General features: G+C 38.6%; 2 protein-coding genes across 4 annotated transcripts in view; both read right to left on the bottom strand.

The window, feature by feature from the left end:
• The window catches only part of LOC129749009 (transmembrane protein 64-like), a 49435-nt gene extending 48582 nt beyond the window's left edge, over positions 1–853 (bottom strand). For 2 of the 3 annotated variants that reach the window (XM_055743833.1, XM_055743834.1), the window contains exon 1: positions 629–853. The gene's annotated coding sequence lies outside the window, so the exon portion shown is untranslated. Of the gene's footprint in view, positions 1–149 lie in introns of all 3 variants that reach the window. The other variant, XM_055743832.1, reaches the window with a different exon arrangement.
• A 3053-nt stretch (positions 854–3906) lies between these two features.
• On the bottom strand, positions 3907–12858 carry LOC129749006 (protein disulfide-isomerase-like). Its single transcript, XM_055743828.1, has 4 exons — positions 12706–12858; positions 12172–12400; positions 4817–6087; positions 3907–4748 (listed from the first exon to the last, which is right to left on the bottom strand). The coding sequence occupies exons 2-4, from the start codon at positions 12329–12331 to the stop codon at positions 4692–4694; spliced, it is 1488 nt and encodes a 495-aa protein (XP_055599803.1). The 5' UTR covers positions 12332–12400; positions 12706–12858; the 3' UTR covers positions 3907–4691.
• Positions 12859–14275: the final 1417 nt, after the last annotated feature.

Here is a 14275-nt window from a genome sequence, read left to right as displayed (position 1 = left end):
AAACCAACTACTGATAGACCAAATCCCGATTAATGAAATTTCCTTTTTATTGCGATCTACAAAATTTGGATCATATCCGTTTGAGCAGCATCACACTACAGAAAACGTGGTTTCACTAGTGATACTACTAGTAGCATTTTTTTACTAACAAACATTAACTGGCCACATCATTTTTGCCATCGTCAATGTACGAGATGCTGCAACGAATGGTCGATGTTCCATGGTGCCATATATGTATGTACTTAGGTTTAGAGCTATATGTAGATTGAACAATCTACTAAACCAGTAGTAGGGTAGCAAGCAGGCAGGGAATCCCGTGTCCGATGATGGTCGATTTGCTCTCGGGCATTCAATCGAAAGATCACAACCCCCCAACCTCCAGATCAGATCAGATGACAGATCATTTGACGAACGAATTTACACCTGCACAGTACGTCGTGTACTGCTCATCTCAGAAGATTTAATCTGCCATAAATAATAATAAGGAAAATTCACTTTGAAATCCGACTTCTGAGGGTTTTGCACCCCACCATATAGAGGTTGACGATGGAGTTTAGCGAGACAAAAATAATTGGCGATAATTTTCACACCGCTGCTGTTCCTGTCGGTTCCAAAATAGCGCACATACTTTTACTTTATCTTATTGGTTGCAGATTCAATTAACGTTATCCAGCGAATACCGACGAACCGCCCGACGATTCGAATTTTCTGACTGCACCGAACGAATTGTGGATTTCTTTTCGAGAAAACGCTACTGCAAAATTTTCGATTCGACATACGATGGGACGGACACTAGTGCTTATTACTGACGAACCAAAGAAGGCGACAACCCGCCGACGACGTTTCCTTGAGCAATCGATACACTGGACTGATTCGAGTTTCCGTCTAGCGGACGGAGAAATATCGCGTACAGAGTAGGCGAGATGAAGTATGATGGTCTAGCTTTGGTAGGAGCGTGTCAATGATGAACAATTTATTCAAATATTTTTTTCAATTATCGAATTTTTCTATCGAAGTGATTATTTTTATCGACGCTGGCGTTCGTAAATTATAAACAAACGTAAATATGCAAAAGCATTGGAAAGTGATTTATTGACTTCTGCCAGAAAAAATCGATCGACTGATGCATCACCCAAAAAAATCAATTTACGTTAGTGTAAAAATTCAACTGACGGGGCCGTTCAGATACCACGTGGACAGAAAAATGAGATTTTTGACCCCCTCCTCCCCCTCCGTGGACAAGCGTGGATATTTGGCAAATCCCTACCCCCTTCCCCGGATGTCCACGTGGACAGATTTGAAATAGATTTTTTTAAATACCTATAATTTGACAGTTAGAAAACACCACTTTTTGCCTTTGTGTTATTGACATGGCTGATTTTCAAAAAAACTGAATAATAACTTCATGATATAAAATAATTTTAAAAATTTTAAATTTCTAATTTATCATATTTATCAATTGTAGCTACTAATTGTTCAAACTTAAGTTGGAAAGCTTTGCAATTTTAAGATTTTTATTTGAACATCTTAAGATTCATTCACCTTTAGAAAATATTTTGAAAGTAAATATGTCCACGTGGACATGACCCAAACCCCTACCCTCCTCTCCGTGGACAAGCGTGGACATTTCCATACCCCCTCCCTCCCCTTAAGTTGTCCACGTGGTATGTGGACGGCCCCTGATATAATTTTTTTTTAATTTTTGTACATTTTTAAGATACGAATCAAAAGTGAATTTATTTTTAAACATATTTAGAGTCAACAAACATAGATAGATTATCAAAGAAACGATTTCGTTCACCGTTGATCTATATAATATTATTATAATATTATACTATTATTATAATCTATCCGCAGACGGTATTCAAAATTCAAAAATCGACAAGGTATAACGATTGTTGTTATGTTTCCAACATAAATTTTACACATTGCTCTCCTTCTCTCGATCTTCGTTCTCTCGCGCGAGAAACACGAGGAAAAATTGGGAAAACTATAATGCGATGGAATGCTCCCGCTCTTTCTCACTTCGTGCCGTAGCCAGCAGCGTTGCCAGATTGCAAATTGCTAAAATCGACAAATGTACTGATTTTGGCAATATGAAACATGATGGCTTTTTTTTCTTGGTCGTCAGGTAGAATTTCCGTTTTTCCACAGAATTCCTATAATTTCTTCGATAATCCGTAAAAAAATCGTAGGAACTGCTGAAAATCCGTAGATTTCGAGCATCGATCGTAGCTTCATGTAAGTGCTTAAAATCCGTAGATTTACGGAGAAGTCCGTAGACCGGGCCCTCTGGCCACACTGGTGGTCAAGCGTTTTTTGCAAACTATCTTCAAAACAAGAGAGGCTTTAAAAATCTATCTGCTCTGCTCTGGTTGGAGTTTCGCTCATTTCGAACAGTGGTGCCAGCCAATTTTGACGTTTCTTGCTTTGAGACCGTACAGTGTCGGGAATTCAGACCATATTCATTTCGTGCATTGAAAACAAATGCAAAATGTGAAATGTGATGTGTCGAAAATTCAGACCCTTAGCGATAACTTACTTCGTATATTAAGATCAAAATTTAAATGATCGATGCTAGAGGTTATTCAGTTGCGTGGGAAATCAACTTTAATGAACCTTCAGTATACTAAAGTAATGTAACTTAAATAAACTTAAGTTAAGTATCTATTTGGTTCCATTTTAAATAAATCGATAAATGTTAAGAAAATAGATTGGCTACTAATCATAAAACTCATATCTAGAGGTTTATGTTGTGTCTACGATAGGTTTAACTCCGCGAGTCTAAAATGCAAAATTATGTCTTGACATTGGTATAAGACATACTTGTAAAAAAAATTACAATCATCTACCAACAGTAAAAATCCTGAAAAAAATTATCATCCATCTGGAAGATTCATCCTATTTTTCATCCAGAAGTACAATATGCTGAAAAGTTCGCTTAGCTAGTTGTTATCACAGAGAACAGACGTACAAGCTCGAACAAAAAATCTTCAAAAAAGTGTGTAAAATTTCAAATGCAGACATATGTTGAAAATTGACTTTAAACAGTGGCACCTATTGCGCCGTTCAGAAGTTACAAATCAAATTTTCAAGTGTACAGTTTTCGAAAAGGCGTAATCGTATAAATGAACTTATAATTAAACTAATGCCGCTGGAAATTTTACACAAGTTTCGTGGGCTAGCTTGTACGTCTGTTCTTTGTGTTGTTATGTTTAATACATATTGCGTATCTGTTTGAAAATTAAATTTTAAATCAATTCATTCTTGAAAAATTTATTCTGCCAAAATGGAGATCTGGAAGCATGCTTGGGCAAGAAATTGCACTTGAATGTATTTTTGAAAGGTTCATATTGTTAAAAAAAGGATTCCAAGACCAAATATTCTATTCATTCGTTTATTCAAAGTACCTAACTAGCAAATGTGAAACATGGGAAATTTTTAAAATACGTCTACGTGACTTACGGATACATCACAAAAAGTTCGCTTATTTTAGTTCCCTTTTTGCAATGCAAAAATCACGAAATTTTCAAAAAAAATCCACAGACACCTATCAATGTTGTACATCGGCTACGACAGACTTTTTCAGGCAAAAAAAAATCTATTTCTAGTTTGAACAGATACAAATTCCTATAACTTGTAACAAGCTTTCAGAGTAAGAATAATAGTGTTTGCATTATGGATATTAACTTATTGGGAAAAAAGGAGAACTGTTTCTTAAAACGATCTAGATAGAAGAAAAGACAACCATAATTGAAAAATGAAACTTATTCAGATCCGATAACTGTGTATCTGATTGACGCTAATATAAGGGATGAAATAATTTCTTAAGGTTTGTTCCCAAGGATTGGAACGCCGATTTGCAATACAGGCACTTTCTTTCAACAACAACAAACAACCAAACACTTAATCTTTTCGCCATCTTTTATTTTATAATGTTAATATAACATTTGAAAATGCATCTCGTTTTAAATTAATCTTCTTCATACTGCCCCCTGCTCTTCTCATCGTTTTTAATTCATATCTCAAAACCGGGTGACTATGTATAGATAAAGTTCTTTGCCATCCGTCGTCGACTTCATCTCATCACAATAATGGGAAGATTAACGTGTCCGAGCTTCTGCCTTTCACGCGCCAACATAGACCTGCTTCACTGCTGCTGCTCCTGCTTATTTCAACTGAAAACGTTTTCTATAAGTAAGCCCTTCCGTCGATGAATCAACACATTTTATTTAATTTAAAAATACAGTCTCTTGCAAATCTAATTTAAACTTCTTGTTTTTTTCTCTCACAATTTTCAGTGTGTTTGTGTGTCTGTGTGTTTAGATCCCTTTTCTGTGTGCGAGCCTCCCCTTCAGGATTGAGGCCATCGGGATGGGTGTTGGTGGAGGTGTGGAAGAAAATTATTCCGCGAACTATTTTACAACACTCCGGGCCGGGATGATACGAGTTTCCGTTTCTACTAAATGACGGGTTGTGAAAATTAGTTTGGCTATCTGAAGCATGCATTTTTTGAGAAAAGTTTTTTTTGTTATGATCTTTTGATTTAAATGCATGTTTTTATCGTTTTTCTGAATCGAGAATGTTTAGTAAATAACATGGGGTTTCTATTTTTGTGTTCCGATAACATTTCTATCCTGATTGTGTGCTTACTATTGTTTTAAAGTACGAACGGTTGATTTTTTACCCATTTACAATTCATCCTTGCCATGCTTTTCTTCATCCTCTTCCTCTTCGACTTCGGGCTTCTGAAAGAATAGAAATAAAATTTTGTTAGAATCGGTTGCGAATGTTGAGATATGGTTGAAGGACAAACCTCAGCATCCTTGCCCTCCAAGAAATCGACCATTCCTTCCAGGGTGCGTTCCCCTCGGAATTCGACCTTTTGGTTGTCTCCCTTTCGGTACAGATAGATGGTGGGGAAGGAGTTGATCTTGGTGTGTTCCAATTCGTTGGCAGTGGAGTCCATCTTGGCGATCACGATGCTCTCGTGGTTGGCATACTTCTCACCCAGTTTGTCGTAGATTGGAGCCAGTTGCTTGCAGTGTCCACACCATGGGGCATAGAATTCAACCAGAACATCCTTGGTGGGATCCAAAGCGACTTCGTCGAATTTGTTGGCAACCAGGGTCTTGACAGGGTGTTTGTCCCAATCTTCTGGCAGATCCTGAGACAACAGATGTTGCTTGACTTTGCCTTCCAGGAAGCTCGACACGAAGGTATCAATTTTGTCGGCAGCCAGATCGTTGGTTTCGGGCTTGTACTTGGCCATATCTTCTTCCAGATGGATGATACGCATCGATGGGACATCTTCCTTCTTCATTCCGAAGAATTCCAGAATACGCTGGTGATCCTCCTGGTCGGCATCGATGGTGACGAACAGAATCTTTTCGCGGTATTTCTTGGCAATTTCCTTAGCGGGGTCGATGTACTTTTCAAAGTGACCAGCTTCCTTGCTAATGAAGAACAGCAAATGGTTCTTGATTTCACCTCCGAAGATCTTTTGAGCGGTTTCATGGCTGAAGTCAACAATCAGTGGCAGAGCTTGAGCAGCAACGAATTTCTTCAGAGCATCTTCCTTCACTTCACCTTCGAATACGGCCTTGCCATCATCGAAGTGCTTGAACAGAACGATCGAGCCGCACTTGGCTTCGTATTTGGCATAGACTTCTTCACTGGAGGTGATACCGAATGGATAATCGTCAACAGCGTTGGCAGTGGACAGGAAAGCCTTAGCCTCATCAGAGTCACGGTTCTTGAAGAAACCGACCACGGCAACGTTGTTTTCCTTCAATAATTCTTCGGCGGCTTCGACGGTTTCGAGTTCCTTGGCAGCTGGTCCGGTCTTCTTCTCCAACCACGAGATGATGGTATCCTTTTCGCGACCACCGGTGTACTCGATGGGGGTACCGCTGCGGAAGAACTTCAGGGTCGGGTAACCACGGACTCCGTGCTTCTCGGCCAGTTCCTGTTCCTCGGTGGCATCAACCTTGCCGAGCTTGATGTTGGATTTCTTTTCGGCCAGAGCCTTAGCGGCCTTGGCGTACTCGGGGGCCAGAGCTTTGCAGTGTCCGCACCATGGAGCATCTATAAATAGGTATAGCGACAGTTAATAATAGTCGTGGTGGTAATTTTTGTTTCATGAATATTCAATAAAAGCTGTCCCGTGTTGTGTCTATTTTAAGAACATCATTTTAGTTCATCATCTAGATGGGAAATTTTATGCACATCATAATAATCGTTACCGTCTCTTCAAAGGCTTTCTTTTCATCGATGACGCAAGAAACGACTGCGGTGTTGAGGGAGGGTAAAGCAGCAGCCTCCACGTTGAATGGTTGAATGAACACGGACGTGAAATATCAAATAACATGAAACGTTCGCTTCTCTTTCAACTGCCCGTTGCATGTAAATTTTTCCCTTTGACTAATGCAAAAAATAATGGAGAAGAAAATACTGAATGCGTAAATGAACAAGAAGACTGTTGTGACGTGGCATGACCGAAATATGTTAACTGACATGTTTTGACACCTTTGAAAAAAACGTGGAGAAGAAATTTAGCCAGCTAATTCTGCCGAATTTGAATGTGGTCATAAATCTGCATTATGAAAATGCGAAGACATTTTTAACGAAAATGACTATGATAAAAAATGGTTTGAAAAAGAAATAAAATAGAAAAACCTTTCCTGGGTCTTTTAACATTGATCGAAAGCTTTCAAATTGATCGGAAAGCAGTAGGTAATATGTTATTCATTTTCAAGTTTCTTAGAAAATTTCATACGCTTGCTCTAATGTTCGAATTATGTACTCAAGCTCTGTAAAGAGGGTTCTTTTAGAGTCAGATTGAAATGAACATTAATGTCATTTGATTCTTTTGTATTTTGAGAACTACAAAAATTCTCAAATTTACAGCAACAGTACGTTGATCTAACACCCTTCTTTCTTCTATTGAAACATTTAGAAAAAATCCCTGTCCATAGTCCATATGATATAATTTTGATTGTTTTAACAATCTCCGTTCGTTGTGGTAGTAGATGTCTTCCAAAAATTTCCCCTTCTCTCGAGATGCCGGCTCGCCGCAGCAACAACACATGCTTTTTCGATTCGGAACGCTTCAATTACATCATTATTAAGTCAAGTTCCTCGACGACCGGCTAGCTAAGCCGCTGATGCATGATTCAAGCTACTTGAGGGGACGTGTACCTTCTTTCTCTCTGACGATTGTAGGCATGTATGTGTTTGTAACTCCAACGAATCGGGGGAGACACACTCCAGCTCAATCCAACCGACCGGCAAGCAATCGAGGGTCTCCCCGCTTCTGTTGCTCAGCTTTTCCGTAACGAAACGTAAACTTTTCCCAGTTAAGTAATACGTGGAACTACGTCGTTGGCTCAAGACGGTGATGATGATGATGAGGTTGTTCGACACCACGTTTTCTCGCAGGCATCGCGCAGTAGAACAAGTTTTACCTTTTGCGAATGCCTGCAACCTAACGTGGGGGAAAATGGAATGAAGAGATCTAACTGTAGTTTTTGGTTGCGGCTTTGTGGATCCGCGCACATGAAGAATGATTGCCTACACGATTTGACAAGCGAACTAGTTCTACCACCAGATTAGAAATGGCAAACTTGTGGAGGAAGGATGATCAAGAATCTTGAAAGCATCTGGTGGCGAAGCAGAGGTGACTGACCTTAGATGTAAATTAACCAACCAAGAAATTTATGCTGTGGAGCTTGGGGAGCTATTTCGAAATAGGTTAACATTGAAATTCTGGGTCAGTGGTTGTTTTCCAAGAACACACACTCCCGGTACTTCTTATCACAATTAAACTGTTCTATGTTGCGTTTGTTAAATGATAACAATCTTGATGTACGAAATGAGTAACAACAAATTGCCCGAAAAGAAGTTTTTTTCTTTCAAGATAAGATTTGAACGATTAGATGTTGCAGAAGGAACAAAAATAAATTATGACATTAACTTCGTGGCACGTAGACATTCGACCAACCAATTGAATCGTATACCTATTATTTACCCGATAAAATAAAAGAGATATTTTCCAATTTCACAGCTAATTGTCGTTTATCAAAGCTTCGGCAAAACGAGCAATATCATTTTATAATTTGGAAAGTACCTTACCGGTATCTAACTTTCAAGACAGAGACGATGACTAAGGGGTCTCTCGGCAGTGACTTGACACATGTTGGTATAAACCACGTCACAAAACGCGATCAGCTTAACCAGCGACCGGTCACTCAACCAACAAACCAGCAACGCGGATCGTATATGATTCGTCGATGGTGCGCTTAACAGGGTGTAATGTCAAAGAAAGAAACGCCAAAAAGACAGCAAAAACCGGTTTCCATTCATCTTTCTCCTTTTTCGAGACTTAACAAGACCAATCAAATGATCCAACATCTAACTGAAAATTTCAAAAAGGTCAATTGCATCGCCATATAATGATCCACACGTCATTGGCCGGTGAAATGACACTGAGTGCTTTTATGGGGTGAAATGCTCGCCAAACCCTGACGTGCAGATACGATTCCTTTTTTCTTTTTTGATGCAATATAAATCGTCCAAGAAACAGAGAGATTTTTTGTAATGATGGAACAGAAATTCTGGATCGGATTTAGATCGAGAGAATACGTGTTGGCTGTGGAGTCCCGGTTCTGGACCCTATTGAGGTCCAAATCCAGACTGCCGCACAACTGACTTGATTGCTTGCTACACTCTACAAAGGTCAGTTGTGCTATCGATTGCTAAACATCGTCGGTTGAGTTGGGCTCTCATGTATTGTCTGTATGGTCTGTATGATGGGAGCGCAAAGACGATTTATATCAAGATACCACATTGGCCACTCAAGATTTTCTAATGGGCGAACATGAAATTATTGCGACACCAAAAATGTCATGCCAATTTTCTTATAATGTTTAGAATCAAACCAAAATTTTAGGGTACATATTAACTTCAAAAATCAAAACCCGACACCAGTTTCTCAGTTTTTTTCCATTCTCTTAACATGTCCTTCTAGTCTTTGACTGTCGTCTTGCTCTTCCGAAGTTCTCATTTCATTATTGCCCAGTACTGCTCCACCGGACAGTTTGGCGGCTTCATGACCTTTGGAACAAAACGAACAGAATTGGCCTCATACCACTCCAGGACACTTTTAGAATAGTGGAATGATGCCAAATCAGGCCAAAATAGCGGAGCTTCGTCGAGAACGGCAAAAGGCGCTTCTCGTAAAGCGTCCGTGCTCGAGTTTTAGCCGTCGATCGTTGCCGCTCATCGCGGTTTAGGAAGTTCTGTACCTTGTATCACTGCTTGTATGTATGTAGTCTAGCTCTCTTCTTTGCATTCTGGACGTAGCCATGCGACATGCAGATCTTTTTAGCCAAATCACGGCTTGAGATCATCCGCTTCACCTTTACCTCCGTCAATTTGTTCTCCGGTCCCGGTTTTCTTCCGGCTCGTTTGTCGTGGTCCAACGTCAACCGCTCCTGGAACTGCTTCAACACTCTGGAGACGGTTGAATGATGAATGTTCAACATTTTTCCGAATTGCCGGTGCGACAGGTCAGGAAATTTCAGGTCTTTGGAAAGAATTTGTTCTCTCGACTCGCCTGACAAAATTTCTTGCTATTTTTGCGGGAATAAGAATGTATGAGAATTTGCCCAGCGATGGGAGTTATTAAGCAAACACTAGCGACACCATGTCCTCCATAGAAAAGTTTAGATTAGTTAGGGAGCTTTTGGAAAGCTTTTGAAAACGGCCATATATTTGTCCTAACTACAAAACGTCAAAAATTTACCTGGCATCGCGGATTAAGATATAAGTTAGTTATTTAGTAGAGCTTAAAATCCGAAATTATTGGTTAAAAACGAGAAAAAAACCATAATAATATTGGAATTTCAATAACTTCTCGGCCCCAGCTTTGCTGCACTTTCCAAAGCGCTCAGTATGTCAGGTTTGCGATTTTTCCATGGAAAGTGAATGAGGGCAGTTATATCGCAAAAGAGGACCAACCAGAGGACAAACCAAAGCAACGCTTTGAAACTTGCAGTGAGCTTTTTTTACTGCTGATCATCACCAGCACAAGAATTTTCCACCGCCAAAGTTGCTTTTACCACTATTATAGTGGTATACCTAACACCCTTAAGCTCATTGTTTGGTTCCCTAGATTGAAAAAGATTCTACACATTTTTGAGACATCAAATTAGTCAAAGATGCAAATTTGTAAAAATCTGTTCAGTTTGGCATAATTTTAAGCTGAAGGTACGAAATCTGGCGTGCCCACTAAACTAATAACTGCCATTCACTAAACACACATTAGCACCCAAAAATGTTCAACAATTTGAAGCCATTAAAGCTGAATCATCGTAGTACCAACACAAATCTATCGATCACAATTATTTTTTTTGTATGAAATGAAATAAGTTTACTGCAATCAATTTTGAGTTTTTCTGATTGCCCACTTTGTTATTGATTTGTTGTTGATTTAACAAATTTTTTTTAATAAAATTAACATTCAACTAGAAAACAAAAACTTACGAAACTTTTTCAACGATTTTTGTACCTGTTATTATATCTGTTAAAACGTAGAAATTATGTGAAGAATCTGATAACATCGAAAATGTTGTCAAAGTTGTTGATTGAAATGTGATTGTGAGCCTTCATAAAAAAAGTGATCCTGAATAATTTTACTTTTGACTAAATTGTTTCGAAAATGAAAAATTAAGTGGTAAGAGCTGCTCAAACGGATACATATTGTTCCCAAATTCCATAACAAACATGCAACATAACAATTGCCCTAGTGATTTCCACTGTTTCTCAAAAGGAGTTTAGTAAAGATGAAAAATTCATGAAAATTATTGTTCAATAGGTAATAAATTTTATTTTTATCTCCGAGACTGACAATGAATAAATAAAGTTACTGAATCAAGTAGGCTCAACACATTCAAAAAAATGTACCCTTACAGCATTTAGAACTTAATAATTTTTAGTTTAAAATGTTTGACCATTCTGGATCATCCTGGGAAAACTAACGCTGAAAAGTTTAACAATTCACTAACTTTCCTAAAAATTCATGCGTTAAAGTTGCTCAAAAGGACTCAAAGCTAATTTTTTTTATAGAAATAAAAATAAAATACCTATATTCTCATATTGCTCTCGGATTCCATGACATCCAGCAACATGAGAGAATCGAACCTAACCGATACTAATCTGGAAAACAATTTCTCTGGGAGGATGTAACGGTTCTGCCGGCAGATCAATCCCTATAAATCAGGTCATCGATAGGTGGGTAGGTAACTAATTGTTTACTGCACCAAGTTCAAAACCTGCTGCTGCTGCCGCCCAACAACGTGGTGCGGCTGAGATGATGAGTTGTGTTGTTTGTGTTACAACAACAACGCCGATGTGATACGCGGTCCGATCCGGTCAGCAGCAAAGTAGCGAGAAAAAAAACTCCACGTCTTCAGCAGTGCCCATTTTGCAGTGGTATTTGTTCACCGTGCCGGACCTGTACTGGTGAACGCGAATAAACTGGGTGAGTTCAGAATATACGCGTTTAGTACACTGCCGGCTGCGGGGCAACTGCACAATTTCCTCCACTGCACGAGGAGGTGTGACGAGGCATCGAAAGAAGGGAGGAGATAACCGCCTTATAATGTTTAGATAAGGCCGGCAAACGGAATCCCGGGGAGATTGTCGGGCGGTAGGGGCATTCAAGAAGAAAGACGTGGAGCGGCGCGGCATCGATGACTCCGGCTGGAGGAAGGGTAAAAGAAACTAAGAAAAAGAAGCATACTAAAGTGATGTGTTGGAGTTTTCTTTTGCTGACATCACCGAACGGAGGAGACGGGAGAAAAAATAACAGGCCGACGAAACAAGTGCAGTTAGGACAATGTTTCAAGCACTTTTATCCCTTGCATATCGCCATTATTTTGGATGAGATTGAATGAAATGAAAGCAAAATAGTTTGCAGTTTGCATGTTAGCCACAGTCGACTGTGTTTCAGAAAAAGAGGACAATAATCATTCCAAGATGGAGAATATCGCACCCGCAACCCCCTTGGCACCCCCCGCAAAATGCCATGACACACTACGGCCCAGGGAGGGGGACATCATTTTTCCCAGACAGCTTATTTTTGCAGAAATCGATAATTCGAGTACTCACAGAATTCCACCAGGACGAACTCGTTGCCTTCGATCACTTTCTGGAAGTTATCCTTGGTCAGAACCAGCACTTCATCCTCCACCTTCACATCGTCATCCGATGCGACCAGGGCTAGGCCGGCCACAAACAGGACCAAACCGAACGATGCTAGAATTCGCATGTTACTGGAATTTCTTTCTACGAGTTTCCGCTTCCGCTACCCTGGTCAGGAATAATTTTCACGCCACGTCTGTCCGGGGAGAAAGGGGGGAAAGGAAATTTTTTAATACCACAATTAGATCCGACTGATCGCCAATCCGGTGTCTTGGAGGAAAAAAAATAACAGCTGGAGCCGAAAAACAATCACCGCTAAACCGAAAACTATTAACCATTAGCCGCTAGCTCACTAGGTGTCACAAAATTACACAATTATCCAGCAAATTTACACTTTTCCTCCAACACCCACGGCCACAGAAAAACCCAGTAGGCAACCGGATATTCCTTTTGCTCAAATTGCTCAAATTTCGAGCTTTTAAGAAAATCACGACTACTTACTTTCACGTTCCGACGACTACTGAGATTGATTCGGGTGCTGCTGAACGGTAAAGTCGAACTTAAAACTCGGACAGAGAGAGCGCGAGAAAACCGAATCGTCGGACGTGGCAAATTTTGCTCTGACGACACAACGGATTCCCCACAGCTTCAACTGCTTTGTCAATAGATCAAACATCAAAACCGTTTGGGCTTGCTGCTTGGAAATTCCTAACTTACCATCGACAAGCAACTTGCGCGTGTATGGAGCCCTCGTGACAACAAGCCAGCGAGCGGAATGTGCATCAGCGCGGCTCGTGTGCTGCCGTGATTGGATGATTACGCGGACAACAAAACGGTTCTCTCTCCGCGCTCGCGATTTTGAACGAACGTCAAATTCGAAGACGGTGAAACGCGGAGAGACTAACGGAAGTTGACAATATGGTGGCTACGTAGCCAAAGCAAGCTCTATTTCTCACAAAATAGAAGTATAAAATATGTTTGAATTTAAAACCATATGATTTTAAATGTTAGAACCATAACTACAAATATTACCAAAATTACAGCAATTACAAAAATGACAAAAATTATAATAATGAAAAAATGACAAAAATGAAAAAAATTCCAAAAATATAAACACTGACAAAAAACACAAAAATGACAAAAAACACAAAAATGACAAAAAACACAAAAATGACAAAAATGACAAAAATGACAAATATGACAAATATGACAAAAATGACAAAAATGACAAAAATTACTAAAATGACAAAAATGACAAAAATGACAAAAATGACAAAAATGACAAAAATGACAAAAATGACAAAAATGACAAAAATGACAAAAATGGCAAAAATTACAAAAATTACAAAAATGACAAAAATGACAAAAATGACAAAAATGACAAAAATGACAAAAATGACAAAAAATGACAAAAATGACAAAAATGACAAAAATGACAAAAAGTACATAAATTTTATTATTAGAAATAATACAAAAATTTCCAAAAGTGCAAAAAATACAACCTTTAATGGTTGATTATTTGGTTCAATATTACAAAAATTAGAAAAAATTACAAAATTAACAAAATTTCGTTAATATTATCAAAATTACAATATTTTGAAAAATTTCGAAAATTTCAAAATTATAAAGAAGAATAAAATGACAAAATTTTGCATATTAAAAGTTTTAAGTAAAAAAAAATGTTGAATTTAAGAAAATTGTTTTTTTAATAGCCAATTGTTGAACATTCTTAACATCCACAAGTTTTCCGAAAATTGACCTTGCAGGTGATGCACGTTTCAGAAAGTTGATATTCGACCTGAAATTACATAAGATCTCAATGTTTGATGGATTTTTAAGTTTCAAGAAAAATATTTAATTTTACCCAAACAATCACCCTTTTTAAAGAGAAGATTTTTCTACATTTCGAAATTATTAAAAAATTTATTAAGGAAATTCTGTGAATCATCCTAAATCTATATTTTCTTCCGAATTGATTGGAATATATCAAATGGTGCCTTTTTATTTTTAAGCGTGCTAATGAACTCTTTGCGGATGAACGTTTATTTTTGTAAACAGAATCCGGCTTCAA

The sequence above is a fragment of the Uranotaenia lowii genome, chromosome 2 (assembly GCF_029784155.1).
Source record: "Uranotaenia lowii strain MFRU-FL chromosome 2, ASM2978415v1, whole genome shotgun sequence".
Classification (NCBI taxonomy): Eukaryota; Metazoa; Arthropoda; class Insecta; order Diptera; family Culicidae; genus Uranotaenia; species Uranotaenia lowii.
This window is presented reverse-complemented; position numbering and strand designations above follow the sequence as displayed.

Coding starts and splice junctions, on each gene's coding strand:
- LOC129749006 (XM_055743828.1), bottom strand. CDS start 12,331: ATGCGAATTCTAGCATCGTTCGGTTTGGTCCTGTTTGTGGCCGGCCTA. Junction 6,088..12,171: donor GTTCGTCCTGGTGGAATTCT/GTGAGTACTCGA, acceptor ACCTATTTATAG/ATGCTCCATGGTGCGGACAC. Junction 4,749..4,816: donor TGGAGGGCAAGGATGCTGAG/GTTTGTCCTTCA, acceptor CTATTCTTTCAG/AAGCCCGAAGTCGAAGAGGA.